Source organism: Bos grunniens, chromosome 24 (assembly GCF_055505025.1).
Source record: "Bos grunniens cultivar Pamir isolate PY7600 chromosome 24, Bosgru_T2T1.0, whole genome shotgun sequence".
NCBI lineage: Eukaryota > Metazoa > Chordata > Mammalia > Artiodactyla > Bovidae > Bos > Bos grunniens.
Genome location: NC_141188.1, coordinates 40499122 through 40520233, shown reverse-complemented (window position 1 = coordinate 40520233; position 21112 = coordinate 40499122). Strand labels below are relative to the sequence as shown.

Here is a 21112-nt window from a genome sequence, read left to right as displayed (position 1 = left end):
CAGAAGAAAGTCTGGAGTAGGCTTGAGGATTTACATTTCTAACAAATTCCCAGGTGACAGTGGCTCTGTCGGTTGTGGGGTTGCATTTTGAAAACTCTTGGCTAAACTGATAATACATTTTAAAAAATGTATTCCCTTAACCCAGAAGTTTATGTATGATAGCCATAATAGGAGGGGGAAGATGTCGGGGGAAGGTCACAATTAATTTAAGTAGCTTGTTTACTGAATACAAATACATTTTAAAATCCTAAATGGTCAGAATGCTTATTAAAATTATAATACTTCTCTTAACTCATTTTTTGTAGTCTGGATATAGTCTAGGTTACTCAGAAGAAACTAATTCCCCAGGGAAGAGAAAATTAGCAAATTACTGTTAGTACTTTATGGGAAAAAAGAAAAATTATCACATTGACCAGTGATAGGAGAAAAACTGTGCTATTATTTAATTTTATTAATTTTTAGGGTTCATTAAATATGTATATGGCTTGTTGTTTTTTAAATCATCTCTATCAGCAACTAATTAAGATATCTGCAAAAAACAATATTTATCTCTAGTAGTGGAAATCAAGATGTTCATTTCCTAAAGTGCTAACAGAATTTATTTTTCACTTTGCTGTAGTGTTTACATTAGGTTGTTTTTTATGTTATCCAATCATAATATTTTCTAGTTGGGTATTTAGGAAGAACTAAAAATATTACAAGTAGTATTTACACATCATTTCACTGAAAATATTTTCAGGAAAACATTTCAAAATGGAGTTAATTGTTTTTTTCCTTTGGAAATGGCAGAGTTCAATTCAAAACTTGGAAATCATCATTTGTTAATTTAAAGATAATACTGGAAAATTATTAGCAGTTTCTTTTAGGCAGTCACATATAAACTGATTATAGTATAATCATTTTCTATGCCAAATATCCCAATTGCATCTTAATTTTGTGAGAATTAGTTACAGGTAGCTACTGATACATTCAACAAATTTCATTGTAATCGTAACGTATGCTATAAACGAAAAATATTTTAATAATACTACTTTAAATTTTCTAGTAGTTTTAAAATTTGTATTACATTTGAAGCATGCAAGTGAAGACATGTAACATAGATAGATTATGCATTTTAAAAATAAAACGAAGAGCTATGAACCCACCACCATTGTAGAGTCAACATGCCACCAGCCCTCTAACACTTTTTATAAATAAAAAGCGTTATTTTTATTGGAGCTCTTCTTTTATCTGGAGCTGGTTGTAACAGTAGTTCAGAGTGGGGCATTCAGGTTAGACAGTCTGGTCCCCATTGAAACCCAGACAGACTCACCTTGAAGGCAGCCTGCTCCAGTATCACCTGCTTCTCATCCATAACTTCACTCTGGACCTCCTCTTGTGGTTGATTTTGGACTTGAGGGAGGTTTATTTATTTATTTTAATTTTCTTAGTTACCCAGTATCAGCCCTCTCCTCTTCCTAAATTTGTTTTAAAGTACGTGGGCTCAACAAATTCAAGGTTTAAAGAAATTTTTTAACGTGAGAACCTTTGTGTTAAGTTCTGTGTGTCTCACTTCTCTAGTCTACACATCGGGGATCATAATAGCTAACCTCATAGGATTATGGGAAAGATTGACTCAGAGCACTCATCATTGGGTATTCATAGCCGTTTGGTGAACTTTAATTTTGATGTGGCCCCTCACACTTCCTGAACCATTTCTAATGTAAGGACAACCCGTCAAGTCCTAGCTGTCACCTCCCACACAGGGTGTATGCTTGTCATACTTGGAAGTCTCCAAGTTGAAGCGTCCAAGACCCACCGAGCAAGGAGTCTTTTGCTCTCATCATCTCATTAAGCTTCATAATTTGTGGGTGAGAACATTGTGGTTCACATATAAGAAAGAAATGTCCTCTAATGTAAGCATAAACAAGTGTCCCCGCGTAGCTGGCTTATCTAGACCCCATCCTTCGATCTCAGAGTCGATGGCATGGTAAGACTTTATCTCCCACTCTTTCTTGATGCTGGCAGTCGGACCAGGAGGAAGATGCAGAGCTCAAGGCACAGGTAGAAAACTCAAAATGGAACAAAAGCCAAAAAAAAAGCAGCGTGCGATAAGTCACTGTTGGTCTCCGGTGTTCAGATCTTCCAGCATGCTCCGTGGCGGTGACCGTGTGTTGGTGCCGTGCGCAGGGTGGCACTTGTTTTCGTGACTTATCATGTCCCTTACCTTTCCTTTCTTTTCCACTTTTTTCAGAATAGTCTGATTAAGCGAATAAAGGGTGAAAATGTGTATGTCAAACATAGTAATCTTATGTTAGAGGTTGGTATTGGTATATACCAGTGCATGCTCGTGTGTGTTGGTTTTCCTCCAGGGGCACACCTGTGGGCTCGTACCATGATGCATGAAGGGTGTGTTCTCACCTGTGACTACGTGTGGTTGACTTCTCTGCTTCCTTTGATTCCTTCCTGTCCCCCCAGATGTAGATCCCCTTTCCTGTGTGTGTATTTATTTTAATTCTCTGGTTCTGTGTGAATTACACTCTTTACAGTTGACCTTTGAAACTTTTGATTTTTATGCTTGTGTGATGGAGATTTTGTTTTCCCTCGCTTTTCCTTGGAAATATCACATTTTCACCAGAATGTTTGTGGTAGTGTCATGAACCCTGATCAGAATTTTTTTTTTTATTTTGACTACTAATGAGATAACGACCTTACTTTTAAAAAGAGAGCGAGCACGTGCAGAAAGGAAATCAAATGTAAAACGTTGACTGTTGGATTCTCTATGTTCTGAATATAGGAGCTAGATAAAACCCAAGACGACCTGATGAAACATCAGACCAATATTAGTGAGCTGAAAAGAACCTTTTTAGAAACCTCCACAGACACTGCCATCACGAACGAGTGGGAAAAGAGGCTTTCCACCTCCCCCGTGCGACTAGCCGCCCGGCAGGAGGATGCGCCCATGATCGAGCCGCTGGTACCCGAAGAGGTCGGTATTCAGGCGTCAGGCTGCACTCGTCTTCAGTTCACTAGCGTCACTCCTCTACAGGGTCTCCAGGGAAGGGATCTGGAAGGCTTCTGAGTATAGAATCTCACCCCTTGTCTGTGTATAACCTGTAAAATGATTGGGTGGCCAGGGAGTGAGTAATCTCATCCCATGGTGCCTTGGAATGACCGAGGACACTGTGGTGCAGGCAGGGCTGCTTGTTCTAGATTTCACAGCTAAGACACTGACCTATTGTATGAATTAACTGTCACTTTTTCTGAATGTACTTTCGCTGCCTGAAGAAACGCCCTGAAGGCCCATAAATGTTTCTCATCACTTGCAAGATGAGGCCTATTGAGATGGTCTAATGTTTGAACATTGTTCTGGAGTTGATAACATTTCAGGACATATTTTCCTCTGGGAATACTATACTAGGCTTTTACTGGTATTTGATTTTTATTTATAACATATATATACATACACTTTTTAAAAAACTGGTTATTTTAACTGACTTATATATAAACATTTATATTATGATTTATAATGAGTTTTTATTTAATTTTTAAGAGGGAAAGTAAAGGCCAGATTTTTGTTTATAACATATATAGTTTTTAAAAACTGGTTATTTTAACTGATATATATATAAACATTTATATTGTGATTTATAATCAGTTTTTATTTGATTTTTAAGAGGGAAAGTAAACGCCAGAGGTCTTTTTGAGTAAGAGCTTTCCACATAGAACAAATACTCTCTTTAAATGTTCGGCGAGAGGACTCAGCTGGTGTAACTTCAAGGCTCCCCTGATGTAGGACCCACAGTGGCAGTGGAACTAATCTGACTGTAGACCATTACACGTCATCTTTCTTTATCTGTCTATCAAAAGAAGTCATTTTTAAAATCAGCTTCTTTCTAGCATCACATTGATTAAGTTATTTCTTACCAAGATTCCTTTCTTGAAAGACATTTGTCCAGGAAGATGGGATAGAACAGAATAAAATTAAAACTTAGGCCTTTATGGGAGAAAACTCCTTTTTAAGCAGGAGTCTATATGCAATGCTTAGGTATTAGTCATTTTCTAAACTTCCTTTGAAAGCTGTTTATCTAAAGTGACCACAATCCTGACTTTCTTGACAGTTCCAGTCCCACTTTTTAAAAAATGACAAGATGTATCTCCATTTCAATCATTTTGAAAAAGGCCTTTTTATGCAGAATAAATGAAAAGTCCAGTGACCAAAATATTCTTGTACCATTGGTGGTGGTGGTGGTTTAGTCACTAAGTCGTGTCCGACTCTTGCAACCCCATGGACTGTAGCCCACCAGGTTCCTCTGTCCATGGGATTTTCCAGCCAAGAATACTGGAGTGGATTGCCATTTCCTTCTCCAGGGGATCTTCCTGACCCAGGATTCGAACTCAGGAATCGAACCGAGTTGCCTGCATTGCAAGTTTCATTCAGATTGTTTAGAGTTTCACAACAAAAAGTTTCAGATTTTCCAGATTGATTTAAATATTGTAGTTCCTGTATTAGTAAGACTGTCATTCATGAGTTATGGTCAGATTAGTTTTATCATCATTGGTCAAATTTGATTTACCCTATTTCTTTTTTATTTATTAGTTTTATATTTTTTTTAAATTGGAGGATAATTGCTTTGTAATGTTGCATTGGTTTCTGCCATACAACAGTGTGAATCAGCCATAAGGACACAGATGGCCCCTCCCTTTTGAGCCTCCCTTCCACACCCTACCCCATCCCACCACTCTAAGTTGTCACAGAGCACCAGGAGCAACCTGTGTTATACAGTAACTTCACACTAGCTATTCTACATATAGCTCACCGTATTTCTATAAGGGCTGGAAATAAGGAAGGACACACTGGCTCTGAAGATGACAGATACTGGATTAAGTTACAAAAGCACAAAATAAATTGCCACTGAAAAAGTCAAGCCTCTCTTCCTCTGCTGTCACTTAAGGACTTGGGAGGTAGCAGGCTCTCTGAATGGAGGTTCAGGTAGTGTGCTTGGAAAAGTTAGAGTGGTGATAATAAACCAGGGGCTGTAGAAGTCTAGGCCATTAGACTTGTAAAAGAAATTCTTTTTGCTTATTAAATCCTCTAATTCTTTGAGAATAACATTGATGATCCCAGTCGTGTCCAACTCTTTTCGACCCCATGGACTATAGCCCACCAGGCTCCTCTGTCCATGGAATTCTCCAGGCAAGAAAACTGGAATGGGTTGACATTTCCTCCTCCAGGGGATCTTCCTGACCCAGGGATTGAACCTGTATCTCCTGCATTGCAGGCAGATTCTTTACGGCCTGAGCTATCAGGGAAGCCCATTGATGAATCCAAAGAACGTTAATGACTTGAAGAGGTGATGGTTTGAAATACTAAACTTGACATGGATACGGCTGCCATGTCCTTGCCTTGTCCTTGTTGATGCAGAGAAACTGCAATAGACCTAAGAAAGGATTTTTTTTACAAAAGGATTAAAGGGTGGAGGAAAGACGTCCTCTGCAGAAGAGCAAGCACTTGGTTTCCATAGCCCAGGCATCAGCAGCTGACTTTGTAACTGCGTTCAAGTGTCTGTTGAGCGGTTATGCAGATGGTGTACCTCAGGGCTTCTCTACCACCCAGAAGGGAAGACACTATAGGAAGACTTGCTGGATATAAAGAAGAGCTTCTTAGAAACAGGGGTTATCAACTCTTTTATCAAAGGGGCTCTGAGAAAGCAGCTCTAAGTAGCTTCAAGTCCCAGAAGAGTGGTCCTTCCTGGGCTGGGCAGTCAGGGCTGTGCCCACTTCCCTTGCCTTGGGGGCTTCCATCTAACACTTCTCCCCAGTAGGATGACACCCAGTTTATACTCATTTGAGGGCCCTGGAGACAGCCCTAAGAACAACCCTGCAAGTTCTTATCTTTCAAATTCTTCATTTCTATATTCAGACTTAACATGGCTTTCATTATTGGTTGTGTGAAAAGCACAAAAGATAATTGTGTCCTCCCAGCTGCTAGGCATATGCAAAGCATATTTGTTTAAAAACACATAAACAGAAGATATTCATCTTAGAGGTGAGATATTTTTCTAGATAAATTACTCATTTGATCTTACCCATTTGTTTAATGTATCTCACTTAAAATTAATTAAAACAGTAATTGGCCAGTTTTAGAAAGACGTCTAATTATTTCTAAAAGAAGGTATTTAACTTAATTTTTTTAAGTGACATCTCAAAGTAATATTATTTGTGTCAGAAGGGTAAAGGAACTTTGATTTAGTGACCCCAAGCTTAGTTGGACTTTTTTTTGGCAATCTCAGTGATACAGTGTTGTTTTGGAAAGATAATATAATGACCCCTGATTTTTAATGAACCATCTTTTTCTTTATCTATGGTGGTCGAACCCTAAGTAAATCTCTTTTGCTACCAACTTATGAACAATTAAGAAAATTAGGAGTTGGAAATACAATGAGGTAGTAATGGGATCATATTCTTAGAATGTAATGTATGTTTAATGTAAAGTGTGAATTTTATTGCCAGTTGTTTCACGTTTCAAATGTTTGAGTTCACAGCAGACAAGAGGCCACGATGCCCCAAAGAAGCAAATGATAGCAAATCCTCCTGAACTTTGTAAACCAGACAAACCCGCACATAGAACCCATGGAATGGAGGGTAGATGGATGAGATGTGAAGGGTGTCCGCTACATCTTCTGTCCACAGATACGTCCCATGGCAGCCTTTTTGTGATGCAGTCACAGGCCTAGTCCGTATCAGGGGAATAGTGAAAGTGTTAGTGGCTCAGTTGGGTCCAACTCTTTGTGACCCCATGGACTGTAGCCCGCCAGGTTCCTCAGTCCATGAAATTTTCCAGGCAAGAATACTGGAGTGGGTTGCCATTTCCATCTCCAGGGGGCTTCCCGATCCAGGGATTGAACTCTGGTCTCCCACATTGTGGGCAGATTCTTTACCATCTGAGCCACCAGGGGAATATTCCTTTGTGGTTATTTGAATACTGAGAATTTCCACATTCTAACCACAGTGCAATACAGGTTAGCAGTTATACACTGCCAGTGCTGTCCCCTTTTTTAAGGTGGCAGGCAGTTTTACTGGTATATAAGCTTAGCACACCCCACTCCAGTACTCTTGCCTGGAAAACCCCATGGATGGAGGAGCCTGGTAGGCTGCAGTCCATGGAGTCACTAAGAGTTGGACATGACTGAGCGACTTCACTTTCCCTTTTCACTTTCATGCATTGGAGAAGGAAATGGCAACCCACTCCAGTGTTCTTGCCTGGAGAATCCCAGGGACGGGGGAGCCTGGTGGGCTGCCATCTATGGGGTCGCACAGAGTCGGACACGACTGAAGTGAGTTAGCAGCAGTAGCAGCAAGCTTAGCACGATCAACCCTCCCTATTCATGGATTCCAGATTGTGCACATTCAACTACTCACTGAAATTTATTGTAATCCTAAAATACTAAACATTTTCATGATAATTTGCAGACAGGTGCAAAATGGTTAAAAAATAAATAGTTGCTCAAGGCATTCCCAGATAAGGTTGAACAGGTAACAAGTTTCATGTCTCATACTGTAAGCAGGTGTCCTTTTCAAAGCCTGTTGAATGCCACGTTTTTGCTTTTTTATGTTCTTGTTGGTGATTTTTGCTGTCTAAAATGACCTCCAGGCATAGCGCCGAAGTGCTCTCTAGTATTCCCAAGTACAGGAAGGCTGTGATGTTCCTTATAGGAAAATATGTGTGTTAGGTAAGCTTTGTTCAGGATTAAGTTACAGTGCTGCTGACTGTGAGTTCAGTGTTAATGGATCAATAATATATATTAAAGAAGTGGTCTTTAAACAGAAACACACATAAAACAAGGTTATGCATTGATCAGTTGATGAAAATTTCATGGCCAGAGGCACCCAGGAACCTGACTGTCTTTCCCTTAGGAGCCATGGTTCAGCATTCACTAGTCCAGTGTTCACTGATTCAGTGTTCATGGCAACTGTATAGACCATAATTGTCATGAATACCTAGAATCAGCTCTATGCACTTTTCTGCTTTCTTATCCAAGTTTACTTTTGCTATTCAGGTCTCAGATGGCCCTTAAATTGGGCAAAAAAAGAAAAATCCATTCACCATGGATCATCTATACATGCTAGAGAGAATCATCTTTATTCTCTGAATCTGACTTCTGTGACTTTGCATTTAGACTTTGGGGTGCAACTCTGGATCACCTACAAGACTTTTAAACTACTGATACCTGGGTTCTGCATCAGAGTCTGATTTAATTAGAGGTGCACTTCACACATTCAGTTCAGTTCAGTTCAGTCACTCAGTCGTGTCCAACTCTTTGCAACCCCATGAATCGCAGCACACCAGGCCTCCCTGTCCATCACCAACTCCCAGAGTTCACTCAGACTCACATCCATCGAGTCAGTGATGCCATCCAGCCATCTCATCCTCTGTCGTCCCCTTCTCCTCCTGCCCCCAATCCCTCCCAGCATCAGACTCTTTTCCAATGAGTCAGCTCTTCGCATGAGGTGGCCAAAGTACTGGAGTTCAGCTTTAGCATCATTCCTTCCAAAGAAATCCCAGGGCTGATCTCCTTCAGAATGGACTGGTTGGATCTTCTTGCAGTCCAAGGGACTCTCAAGAGTCTTCTCCAACACCACAGTTCAAAAGCATCAATTCTTTGGCGCTCAGCTTTCTTCACAGTCCAACTCTCACATCCGTACATGACCACTGGAAAAACCATAGCCTTGACTAGACGGACCTTTGTTGGCAAAGTAATGTCTCTGCTTTTGAATATGCTATCTAGGTTGGTCATAACTTTTCTTCCAAGGAGTAAGCATCTTTTAATTTCATGGCTGCAGTCACCATCTGCAGTGATTTTGGAGCCCAAAAAAATAAAGTCTGACACTGTTTCCACTGTTTCCCCATCTACTTCCCATGAAGTGATGGGACCAGATGCCATGATCTTCGTTTTCTGAATGTTGAGTTTTAAGCCAACTTTTTCAGTCTCCTCTTTCACCTTCATCTTACTTAAAAGCTCTCCACATAATTGTAATGCACAACCAAATTTGAGAACCCTCAACCTAAGCAGAAATGAAAGTCACAGCTCCATAGAGACCCTTATGAGCGAGTAACAGCTCTGTGAATTTTGCAGGCCACTATAGGGCCTTGTGTACCAATTATGACACAGACATGAATGTTTAAGTAACTAAATGAAATAGAGTGTGCATCTGACTCTGTCTTGAAAGTGAAGTCGCTCAGTTGGGTTCAACTCTTTCAGACCCCATAGACTATATCCCACCAGGCCCCTCCATCCATAGGATTTTCCAGGCAAGAGTACTGGAGTGGGTTACCATTTCCTTCTCCAGGGGATCTTCCCTACCCAGGGATCAAACCCTGGTCTCCTGCATTGCAGGCAGACTCTGTCTTAACCCCTAGTAAATGTCTCAATCACTAGCTTTTCTTTATCAATAACTCTTCACTTCTCTTTAGTCAAACTCACTGGGTTGGAGTCGATCATACATAGGATTAATGGTAATACTTGTCCCCTCATGTTACCCTTTTCTGTTATAGGGTGTATATATACGTATAGGCACAGTTCTGAATGCAGACCATGTGGACATTTTTAATTACAGACACAGACGTTTTTAAATTAGTTGATGTCAGATAACAGGATATGCTGAAAACCACTGTTTTCCTGCTGCTGGGTCTTTTTTTTTATGCTTTCATCCTAGGAAAAACATTTAGCTCAGTGATTATAATTAGAAGCCTAGTCTTGGTATTCTGAAAAGTACCTATAATTTCAACCTTTCCTTCCTGTTTCTTATTTCTGTTGGAAAAAGAGGCTCTGATTGAAAGTTTAAAGCATAAATCCACATTTAATGATGCCACAGGGTACATTTTGTCTCTTCCAATATCTTTCTCCAAAATGGGGCAGGACAGAAATTTTTTTTCCCCTTCAAAACGTCTTCTTTGTTCCTTATTTAAAAGGAGCATCTGAGAGCAGTGCTATCAGAATCTGTCAGCAGGCCCTTCTGGAGAACATTCCAGATGCTCCTCTATAACCTCTTGCAGGAAAATGATTAAGTAGAGTACTGAAAGCTTTGTAAACACATACATAGGAATTTTAAATACCTCTGATAAAATTATACTGTTTAACAAACAGCAAGAAGGTTTATTTTCAAAGTTCCGTTCATCTAGATACTCTGAACTCTGTTATTATTTTTAAATGGCTTTACTAAAATGTCCTTTCTATCATTATTCTGTGGAGTTTTATTAGCTACCGAGCCTGTGCAGAGACACAGGCTCAGTAATTAATGTATTGTCCCTTGAATTATGCATTTTTAATACTAAAGAAAGAAAAACAGGTGAAAGGAAAACACCTATTTTAACATGACATGTGTAGTGTTTTTCTTAAGTTTATATGTTAAAGATGAGTACGATTTGAAGTACTTAATTCTTCACCAAGATATTCTGAAGCTGACTTTTCAGAATTACTCATCATGTTATAAAAGTTCAAATAAAGCTATAATCTTGAGAATATTTTATGTTTATCTGTAGAGTAAAGACCTCAAGCTAGGCTGGGTATTTCAGATTAGTAGGTAATACAGTGATCCATGTGCATTTCCTTCCTCTGCATCAGGCAGCTCTTCAGTGCAGAATATGATCAAGAATTTGTCAGAAATGGAAGTGAGGATTTATTCCCAACTTATTTTTCTTAATCTTAGCATTTTCATTTGAATACTCATTTCTACAGTATTGCAGATGACAGCCATATAAGCACCTATTGAGACTCCAGGAAGTCCTTTATTCCACCCTTGCATGTTCTGTGTTTGTAGAAATTAGAAATGTTTGAGTTCTAAAAACACGAGAGAGTCACAGAATAATCTGTTTCACTTTGGAAATAATTATTCAACTTTGACATTAATTTTCCAAATTAACAGACAGTAATTCTTCTGGGGAAAAGAAATGAATGACTATTATATGTGTAGCACAAGAAAAGAGCTGTCTTCCTAACTTGCTTTTTTGGAAACTGTCTGCTTCCTCCTCTCCCACCCAACCCCCTTTATTCAAACAGACTGAAGAAGAAAGGGAGATTTCAGAAAAGGTTCTATTTTTGCAGCAAGGAAGCTCTCCATTCTTTGAGTCTCAGGTAAAAAACAAACAGTAAGGAATCAGAGGGAATTGCTCTTCAGATTTCAGTGTCATTCAAATATCTTTAGTTTTTCCTTTTAAAACTTACCTTGCTTGCCACCAAGGTAGGTATATCATTTTTGCCTAGATTCCGGGGAGGGAAAATAGGGAATTTTCTTACTATTTTGGTTATCCGTTAGCCATCGTTTCTTTGTGGCCTTTGCTTCTCAGTGATTATGTCTGTGTTTGGTCATTGAAGCATCATGATTATAGTTTGTAATGATATTATTGGGCCTTTTTACTGTCTCTTTCACCCATAGAGCCATGGTAATTCAGATGACCTTGATTGACTTTGAAAGTTCTGAACTTTTATTGGTTTTCCCACTAGCGGAGTGTGACACAGAAAATTCAGGAAGGAGACTCAGCAATCTCTGTGGTTACCTCTCGTCAAATCATTTTCCAGAAAACTGTCCCGTCGACCCTTGAGGTTATTTTTCAATTCATTGCATTTAATCCAGCACCAGTCTATAGATGGGTCTGTAATCTTCTTTCTTAAGCCCCACCCCCTCCAATTCTAGCTTAAAGTTTTCAGGCAAGGATAAATAAGAAAGTAAAAAACATCCGAGATCAAAATGTCAAGCAAGGCACTCCCTGCTCCTGGCTTGGTTTCTCTTCCCTCTGTAACCTGTTAGACTAAGTCACCTGCTAACCTCTGCATAGGCTTCCCAAATACAGAAGTTTCATAACTCCCATTTCTTCTGCCTTTTTGGGACTAACACTAAGGAAACTGTCAAAGAAACTCCTGAGACAATGAACTTTGGTTGTAAATAAGTTCGGAACAGTGTGCAGACAAGTATAGCCAATTTTTTTAAGAGGCTCTGAACAATGTGCTAACAGTGGGAAATGGTTCATTACCATGCCTGGAACACAGGTGCACTCTATTTATGGATAATAAGTGCTAGAGTGGATTCCAGCACCCATATAAGGAAATATAATTCACAAACACGGAAAATGATTTTCACAGAAGTTTGTGGAAATGCTGGCACGTACTTTGTGAGAACAACAGATGTGAAGTGCAGTGTTCTATTTCACATGGAAAACAGTCTTTTCTGTGTCCACCTGAGTAAAGCTGAATAACATGTACAACAGCTTCAAAAAGGTTTTATAATCTTGAAATACAAAATGATCAGACATTGAGTACAAGATCAGATATATTCCTTGCAAAATTTACCACTAAAGTGTTTCAAGAAATCTGAAATTGCAGGTCTACAATAGACCGTACTCTGAGTTGAAGGCTAGAGTTAATACATTTCAGATGAGAAGAGATTGCAGCCGTAATTAATAGATCACAACCCCTGCCCTGGACACTCACCTCCCAGACCCGAGTGTAGCTCTCATCTAGATCGCCTTTTTTAAAGGATTCTTATTTTAGAAATGAAATACCATCAGAATTTCTAATTTAGCTTTTATATTTCAAATATAGGGCACAGAGGATTGGGTTATTGTAGACAAAGTGCCCACTGAGGTAGCTGATGGTGATTCGAAAAAGACTGTGACGTACAAGGTGGTGACCTTGAGCAGTAGAACTGGTGACATCCCCACCGACCTCTTAGGATCGAGCACCATGGAAGTGCAGAGCTTCGAAGACTTGGCCCAAGAAATGCACTTGAAGGAAGAGAACAAGCAGAAGATATACACTCTCGGAAAGTCCTATGACACCGTGTCCGGAAAAATTGTCACGATGACTGGAAAAGGCAGAGAAGGCGAGAAGGTGGTGTCACCCTCCACTGTGGAGCGGGGACTGGCCGAGTCCATAAAGACCCCCCTTGTCCTGGCTGAGTTCGAGGTCCTCAGAGCTGTGACCGAGGACAGGGCCAGGAGAGGGGCTGAGGTCCACACCCCAAAGCGGAGGCTGTCAGAGTCGCTGGCCCCCATCAAGGAAGCCGAGTCCCGACGGCAGAGCCCGGAGGACGATGCTGTGGGGAAAGCCCAGGTGTCCAGGAGGGATGCTGGCCTGGAGGGCCCACGACTGGGCCGAGCGGAGCCCGAGGCCGAGGCCTTGAAGGTGGGGCCCTTTGGTCCCCGCAAGAAGAGCCTGTCCGAGTGGAGGTACTCGCAGGAGCCGGCCGTCACTGTCGCCACTGCCCGTTATGTCGTCACCGAGTCAGCTGCATCCCAAGTCGTGGTAACCGGGGCCGCCTTTGGGCCGCCGTTTCCGATTCCAGCATGACTGTTTGCAGAGGCAGCCCTTCCACCCCAGCCTTTCCGTTTCTCTGGCTGTTTGGCTTATGTTGAGAGCCGCCAACCCAAGCTTTTTGGTTGTTTTCATGGTTAAAAGTCACCACGCCGTCCGACGTGCACCTTGAGACACCTGCCGTTTTATTTCAGCTCTTGTCCCCGAGGTGGGGTGGTGCTGCCGGCCTTGCGGGGCCAGGAAAGGATCGGCTTCACCCGGCACCGCCCCAACCCAGGAACTCTCTCTGCTTTCCCGAACCAGAGCCCCTGCTCACCCTGATGACTGGCTGTTTCCCCTCCCTTTCTGTAGCTCCTGCCATCCCTCGCCCTGGGTCCCACGCCCACCGTTGTGTCTCACCAGCTGTGAATGTGTACATGCCCACATGTGTCCCAACCACTGTGCCTGACTCTCCATTTCTCTGTTCACTCAGACCAAACAGACTTCTGGCGAAAAGCTCATGGACGGCTCAGAAATCCTCAGCTTATTAGAGTCCGCGAGAAAACCGACAGAGTTCATAGGCGCGGTCACTTCCACTTCTCAAAGCTGGGTGCAGGTGGCCATTTGTTTCCATGCCCCGTGTCCCCTCTCTGCCTTTTTGCCTTTTCTTTATGCTTTTTTGATGTGTGTGTGTGTGTGTGTGTTTTCTATCCAGGTGGCTTTGCCTTAAATACCTAAGAGGGTCTTCACTTCCACCCCTCTGCGCCTGCCCCACATATACATCACATGTCTTCAGTTCCATTATAAGAACATACTTCAGATGTTCAGAAAGTAATCTTGCTGACACATTTTAACAGCATTTAATTTTTAAAGCATCTTATGTCATCTGTTAGGTCTGGAGAAGCCGCCGAGACTGATAGGCATGTGCCCCAATGCTTTCGTTTTGTTTTGATTTTTCAATTGCATTTCATACAGCATTCTGTTTCTTTTGCGACATCCCAAAGGAGCAGCACAAGTTTGAGTGTGTGTTTTGGGGTATCAGAGATTCTGGTGGGGGGGATGAAAGCTAAATTATATTTTCTGTCAGTGCTGCCGGGTATAAGCACAGGTACCCCAGTGAGTGGCTTCTTTTGTTTTTTTTGCCTTTTGACCTTTTCTTGGTGGAAAGTCATGCTGACGCCACAATTTTTTTTTTTTCCCATGCAGCAAACAGAAACCAAGATGGAGTCCAGCGATATAGAGACGGAAACAGCCCAGCAGCCCCAGCCACCGAGTGTAGAGAAGGTTGTGCAGGAAACGGTGCTGGTGGAGGAGAGACACGTGATGAATGTGCATGCGAGCGGGGATGCTTGTTACGTGGCTGGAGATGACGCGGACACTGCGACCCAGGCAGCACCTGCTGATACTTCTGGCGCAAAAGAGAAGGAGGGCTCGGCTCTTACTGAGGGGGCAAAGGAGGAGAAAGGGGAGGTGGCCGATAAAGTTGTTGTGGAGCAGGACGAAATGGCCACTGCTTCCTGTGAGCCAGAGGAGGAGCAGACTGCAGCCGTCCACGTTTCAGAAACTTTGGAACAAAAACCTCATTTTGAGGTAACTAATAGTTAATATTCCTTGTAGCACTAAAGCAAGTCCCTAAAATTTAGTTAAGTGTAAAGGCGGGGCTATGTGTTGATAATTTTCTTCCTTTTCCAAGAGCAGTTTGTTTCTCCTCTTAACTGCCTTCTTGCATGGCAATTGTGGGTCTCTGTGCTGGTTTTCATCTTTGGGATCACATGCAAACATAGATTATGATGATTAATAATCTACAGTTCCAGGAAATGGTTCTTACTCTTGTAATTACTGTAATTGGCAGGAAACCTGGGAGATGCATAGCCAGCCAAGATATCAGAAAACTTGATAGATCTATTTCTGATCAGTATACTTATCCAGAAGGGCCATAGCCAGGCTTGCCCAAGTACCAAGTGCTAGAATTTATTCTTTCTTTTCTTTTATTGAGATTCCAGAAGTATATGTAGGCAGGGGTGGTTCAATGTCTTATTACTTGCTCCTTTTCTCTAAGAAGTTATTCAATAAAAGGCTAATTTATGGTTTTTAATCTATTAAAATTAGTTCTTGAGATAGAAAAGAGGGAATATAAAAATGTGGGTGTTTTTTCAATTTCCTTCAAAATGTTTTCCTTTACCTGGAACATTCCATATGAATTCTGGGAGACTCACATATATCTGTTTTATGCCTCATTCCCCAACTTACCCCCATGTAATACATAAACATTTATTTCATACTAACCTGTGCTTATATAGCCACCAAGAGGGGAGGGGGAAAATATATGTGTCTGTGCAAAATTTAAGAACCACTCTGCTTCCTTCCCGTTGGTATAGTCTTCAACTGTGAAGACAGAAACCATCAGCTTTGGCAGCGTTTCACCAGGAGAAGTAAAGCTAGAAATTTCTACCAAGGAAGTGCCAGTAGTTCACACAGAAACAAAAACCATAACATATGAATCATCACAGGTAAGACAGTCTATGAAGCCCAGAGCCCTGGCACCTGTTTTACCCCATGCATGACTTCGTGCACCTAAGCGTAATTAGTGAAAGTGTTACTCAGTCATGTCCAACTCTTTGCAACCCCATGGGTTGTAACCTGCCAGGCTTCTCTGTCCATGGGATTCTCCAGGCAAGAATACTGGAGTGGGTAGTCATTCCCTTCTCCGGAGACCTTCCCGACCCAGGGATTGAATCTGGGTCTCCTGCATTGCAGGCAGATTCTTTACTGTCTGAGCTACCATGGAAGCCCTAAGTGTAATTACATGATACTGAATCTATGAGAAGACTCAGAGGACCCAATTGTCTCTATCAAAAACAGTGCAATAATTGTAACTTTATTACTGATCAAGGAAGAGCAGGTGACTTAAGCAGGTCTTCACATGTCTGAAAATGTAGACGTGAAGTCAAAGTCACTCAGTCATGTCAAACTCTTTGCAACCCCAACTATACAGCTCGTGGAATTCTCCAGGCCAGAAAACTGGAGTTGAGTAGCCTTTCCCTTCTCCAGGGGATCTTTCCAACCCAGGGATTGAACCCAGGTCTCCCCACATTGCAGGTGGATTCTTTACCAGCTGAGCCACAAGGAAAGCCCAAGAATACTGGAGTGGGTAGCCTATCCCTTCTCCAGCAGATCTTCCCAACCTAGGAATCGAACCGGGGTCTCCTGCATTACAGGTGGATTCTTTACCAACTGAGCTATGAGGGAAGCCAAAATGTAGAAAGAGGCTCAGAAATCTTATCTCCCTCATTGTTTAGATAAGGAAAAGCGCTAGTTCCACCAGCCCCTGCTTACACTTCTGAAGTCCTGTGTTTTTTTGTTTTTGTTGTTTTTAACAATAGTGACCATTTAGTAAGCCTATTATGTGCCACATCCTCTACAAACTTCCCACATAAATCTCATAAATAAGGTGGTGGTTGTTGTTGTTCAGTTGCTAAGTTGTGTCCAACTCTGCAACCCCAGAGACTGCAGCACACCAGGCTTCCCTGTCCTTCACTGTCCACTCTCTCCTGGAGTTTGCTCAAACTCAACATCTGTTGAATCAGTGATGTCATCCAACTATCTCATCCTCTGTCATCCCCTTCTCCTCCTGCCTTCAATCTTTCCCAGCATCGGGGTCTTTTCCAATGTGTCAGCTCTTTGCATCAGGTGTAATGGCCAAAGTATTGGAGCTTCAGCTTCAGCATCAGTCCTTCCAGTGATTATCTATGGTTGATTTCCTTTCGGATTGGTTGGGTAGAATTTTTTTTCTTTTGACTTGTTTGCGCAGCACAGCGTGTAGGATCTCAGTTCTTCTTCCAATGGTTGAATCTGGAGCACTGCAGTGAAAGCATCTAATCCTAACTGCTAGACCACCAGGGACCTCCCAAGAAGGATTTTCTTACATTTTGATCTTTTGTAGTCCTGGCTTTTAATAATAGTTCACAGCGGCCGTGTTTGGTCCAGTCTAGAGTCAGTGGCAGCGCTCAGGGCTATCAGGGAAGCACAGAGATTGTGCAGATAACTAAGTCATCACCATGCCCTCAAGCAACAGAGCAGGCGTCCTGGAGAGGTAATGTGTCGTGTCTCCTGCTTGGCTTGCTTAGGTCGATCTCGGTGCTGACTTGGAGCCAGGTGTGCTCATGAGCGCGCAGACCATCACATCTGAAACCACCAGCACCACGACCACCACCCACATCACCAAAGTAAGTGGACTGGGAACAGATCCAGGGAGGTGTCCGTGCAGAACCCCCAGGTTGCGCTGCACCTGCAGGCAGCTACATGAACACCAGGATGCCAGGCACTGCCTTGGAGCTCTCACAGCTGCTGTGTTTCTGATGCTTCTAGCCTCACCTGCCGAGTTCTGCTTAGGAACATGTGTTCCAACGCCCTTGGCGTAGTACTTCGCTCCCTTGCTTCGCATATGACAGACGTTTCAGAAACACCAGCCAGCCAAACCCAAAGGAATCTATTCTGTCTTCACTTCTGAAATTAACGGTTGTAAATAACTGCCATAGGAGTCCGTGTCCACTTTTAAAGAATAAATGAAGCTACTTAAAGCTGAGTCAGCATTTTCTACCATTTCCCCCAGTCAACAGGGATGGTAAAGTCATAACACTTGTCTGTTGCTTTCAGACTGTGAAAGGAGGCATTTCAGAGACGAGGATTGAGAAGCGAATCGTCATCACTGGAGATGCGGACATTGACCATGACCAGGTATCTCGTGAGAGAGGGTGGATGCCCTGGCGGGGAGCCACGAGAAACACCAGCTGGCCCTACTTCGCCCAGAGCTGCCCTCAGTCCAGCCTGTAGTGGAACGGTTTCCGAGTTAACTTCCCAGCACACAGCGTATAAGCCCCTTGGCGGTCGTTGCGCTCCATTTGTGAATTGTGTAGATAGATCCAGCTCGTGAGTCTCCTCCTTGCTCTGATCATGCATGTTCCACCTCCTTTTTGTCTCTGCCCTCCTGTGATCTCCCGGGGATAGGCGCTGGCTCAGGCAATTAAAGAGGCCAAAGAGCAGCATCCTGACATGTCAGTGACCAAAGTAGTGGTCCATAAAGAGACAGAGATCAGCCCGGAGGATGGAGAAGACTGAGCCCAGGTAAGAGGCGGGTGCTGCTTCTCCAGGCTTGGCCTCGGCTGGCATGTGGCCCGGGGCTTCCCTCTCTCCCTCCCTTCACCTCCTCCTTTTCTCCTTTTTCTCTCACTGGCATTTTCAGGGCTGGGTATCAAGAGGATGGAGAATTGGTTTGCGGATACTGGTTTGTTTCAGATTTACAGGCTCCATACTATGGACTTTTGATGTCCCCCCTGCCAGTTAGAGGATAAAGAGAAAGCAGAGTCTGCTTGCCTGGTCCTGCATGTCTTCCTTTTAGTCCATGCTCCTCTCATTAGCCAGGTCTGAAAGGTCATGTTTGTTTTATTTCACTGGCCATGTAGCCTAATCAGCTCTAATATGGTTTTGTTCTGAGAGGTGCAATTTGTGCGTTCCAAAAACTAGGGGAATGAAATGACGCCCATTCTGATGCCAGCATTATCCCATTGTTAGCTGCTTCTTCAACTGTGTTTGGTTCTGGCCTGTTTAAGCTTTTGTTTTGCTTTGTTTTACAATTTGAAACCAAACCACTCACTCTCACTGTGGATGTTATCTATTTTCCTATATTCTTTGGGAATTTTTTTTTTCCCCCGAGCGTAGCACTGTGTCTCAGGAGGAGGCAAAAATGCAGTCTTGTGGTCCTGCTTTCCTTCAGGAAATGCATGCCTTTCCAGCTGCTGTTTGGCCAGCATCACAAGCAGACCGAATCTCGTGTGTGTGCTCAGACTTGTCATGCATACTAACCCGCCCGCCAGAACTTGATGAGCACTGAACATCCTTGGAGGGCTTTGAGTGCTGAATGCAGCTCCTTGCACACTTGGTTATGTAATAAAAGTCTCTTAAATGCTCTACCTGTGTAAAGGAAGTTAGTTCTCTAACATTGGTTTAAGAAACCTAGATTGATAAAGTGGCTTCTCTCAAAGGAAAAATATAAAATGCACTCATCATATTCAAATTAAGAAGGAAAGCAAAAAAAGAAAAAGTTTCTCTTCAGTGAGGTCAGCCACTTGGGTAATGATGAGGTTATTTCAGAAGAAGCCTATCCATGACATACACTGGTGTTTTACAGTATCTTGTCCAGAAGAGCATTTAATAACCTTGTAAGATACTTGCCACCTGACTTCAGTCTGAGGGAAACTCTCATATATTCTCAAATGAGTAACTGATCAAATCTCTCTTCTACAGGAATAACCTAGGCTGTACACGAAGCCAGTCATGCAAACCATTAGGAAAAACCAGAATCTATATGGCGTTCCCTCTTCTAACCCACTGACTTGTATCTGCCTGTGGACAATTTCAATCCAGAAGAACTGACTTTGACCATTTAATAAAGACACTGGCAGAGAGATCTTCCCATAATAAAGCAATCTGAATCAGCACCACTAAACCAATATTGCATGAAGCAACAATACAGTTACAAAAAGAGCAGCATTTTTACTTTTCACACCGTGTCTCCGTTCTCAGCTCCACCTGCACGTTCATAACCAACAATAGAAACCGTGATCTCATGTAACACACGAAACAGTCCATGCCTTTCATAGCTGATGATGGTTAAAGTCTAAACAAAACTGCAATTTCTTAGGTGACACATCTTTTGTTTACAGATCAACGAAGATTACCCTAAACTGCTAGAAGCTGTCTAGGTCCGCTGTGTCAGGTTTTTCCCAGATTAGATGTGCCAATAACCGAGTTTATTCAGTAAACAACTTGAATCTTGTTATTTGTTTCCTCTGGTTTATTACTCTCACCCATCAACAGTAATGACTCTCCGGAAATATTTAATGCTCACAATCCTGCTTTGTGTAATCTAATTTAATTCGTTACAAGGTAGTACTGATTTTAGCATATTAATGTGATTTCTTCCCTGTCGTCTGCTTTGGTCCGTGTTCAGTCTGGAAAGCTTCCCAGGGTACCCTGACGAGTCCTAAATATGTAAAATGTCATTATTTTGGAAAGAAAACCGGTATTTTTGTTAGTTTACTGTAATGATGAGACTTCACTCCAGGAAAACTCGTTGGGCTTCAGTTGCTTTTGTTTTTTCTTTCTTCATTTCTCCTTCCTTGTATTTTTTTTTAATTTTCTTTTTTTACTTGAAAAAAGTGTTTTATTTCCAAATCTGGTCCATATTTACAATCTAGTTCAGAGCCAAGCCTTAAACTGTACAGAATTTCCACTGTAATTAAACTATCTAGCATTGAGTTATAAATAGCCTTCAAGAAGATATATTCTCCATTTCACTGTCAACTGCATCGCACAGCCCCTGGTGAATGTATGTTTCCGCATAGCAAAATAAAAATGGTCAATGCATTTAAATCTCTAATTCTCTACGTGTAATACTTTCAGGATCAGACGCATTTGGCCCAGAGCTAACATTTGCATGACATCAAAGGCCTCATTCATCTGCAGGATAGAGAGAGCCTGTCTTTTTTCCAGGATAAAAAGTACAGAGAGATGGTGAACAAAATACGTGTAGATAAATGTTGGGTTGCCTATGGAAGCCTGGAAAAGTACAACGAGTATCACAGAACCTCGTTTTCACAGTTTTTGCTTTTCTGTTAGAAGGGAGGCTGTGTTGAAAACCCAGTGCTTCTGGGGGCTTTTAATTCTACCGGAGAGACACCTCTGTCTTGCATTAGCACCAGAGCTGAGCAGATGAGGAGGCCGGTCTGCAGGCCCCACGTGTGTTCCCGAGGCTCATTCACCTCAAGCTCCTTGAGTGCCGGGGA

At 42.2% G+C, this 21112-nt stretch overlaps 1 protein-coding gene across 50 annotated transcripts in view; it reads left to right on the top strand.

Annotated features, from left to right (window-relative positions):
- The window catches only part of EPB41L3 (erythrocyte membrane protein band 4.1 like 3), a 239395-nt gene extending 218696 nt beyond the window's left edge, over positions 1 to 20699 (top strand). For 9 of the 50 annotated variants that reach the window (XM_086372345.1, XM_086372344.1, XM_086372335.1 and 6 more), the window contains exons 14-21: positions 2234 to 2299; positions 2777 to 2968; positions 14475 to 14858; positions 15647 to 15778; positions 17396 to 17494; positions 17925 to 18005; positions 18276 to 18392; positions 19572 to 20699. In XM_086372345.1, the coding sequence (XP_086228471.1) occupies positions 2234 to 2299; positions 2777 to 2968; positions 14475 to 14858; positions 15647 to 15778; positions 17396 to 17494; positions 17925 to 18005; positions 18276 to 18386 (1065 nt within the window). In that variant the 3' untranslated portion in view covers positions 18387 to 18392; positions 19572 to 20699. Of the gene's footprint in view, positions 1 to 2007; positions 2044 to 2233; positions 2300 to 2776; positions 2969 to 11039; positions 11115 to 11483; positions 11583 to 12578; positions 13281 to 13761; positions 13885 to 14474; positions 14859 to 15646; positions 15779 to 17395; positions 17495 to 17924; positions 18006 to 18275; positions 18393 to 19571 lie in introns of all 50 variants that reach the window. The other 41 variants (XM_086372308.1, XM_086372306.1, XM_086372305.1 and 38 more) reach the window with 17 other exon arrangements.
- The last annotated feature ends 413 nt before the right edge of the window (positions 20700 to 21112 follow it).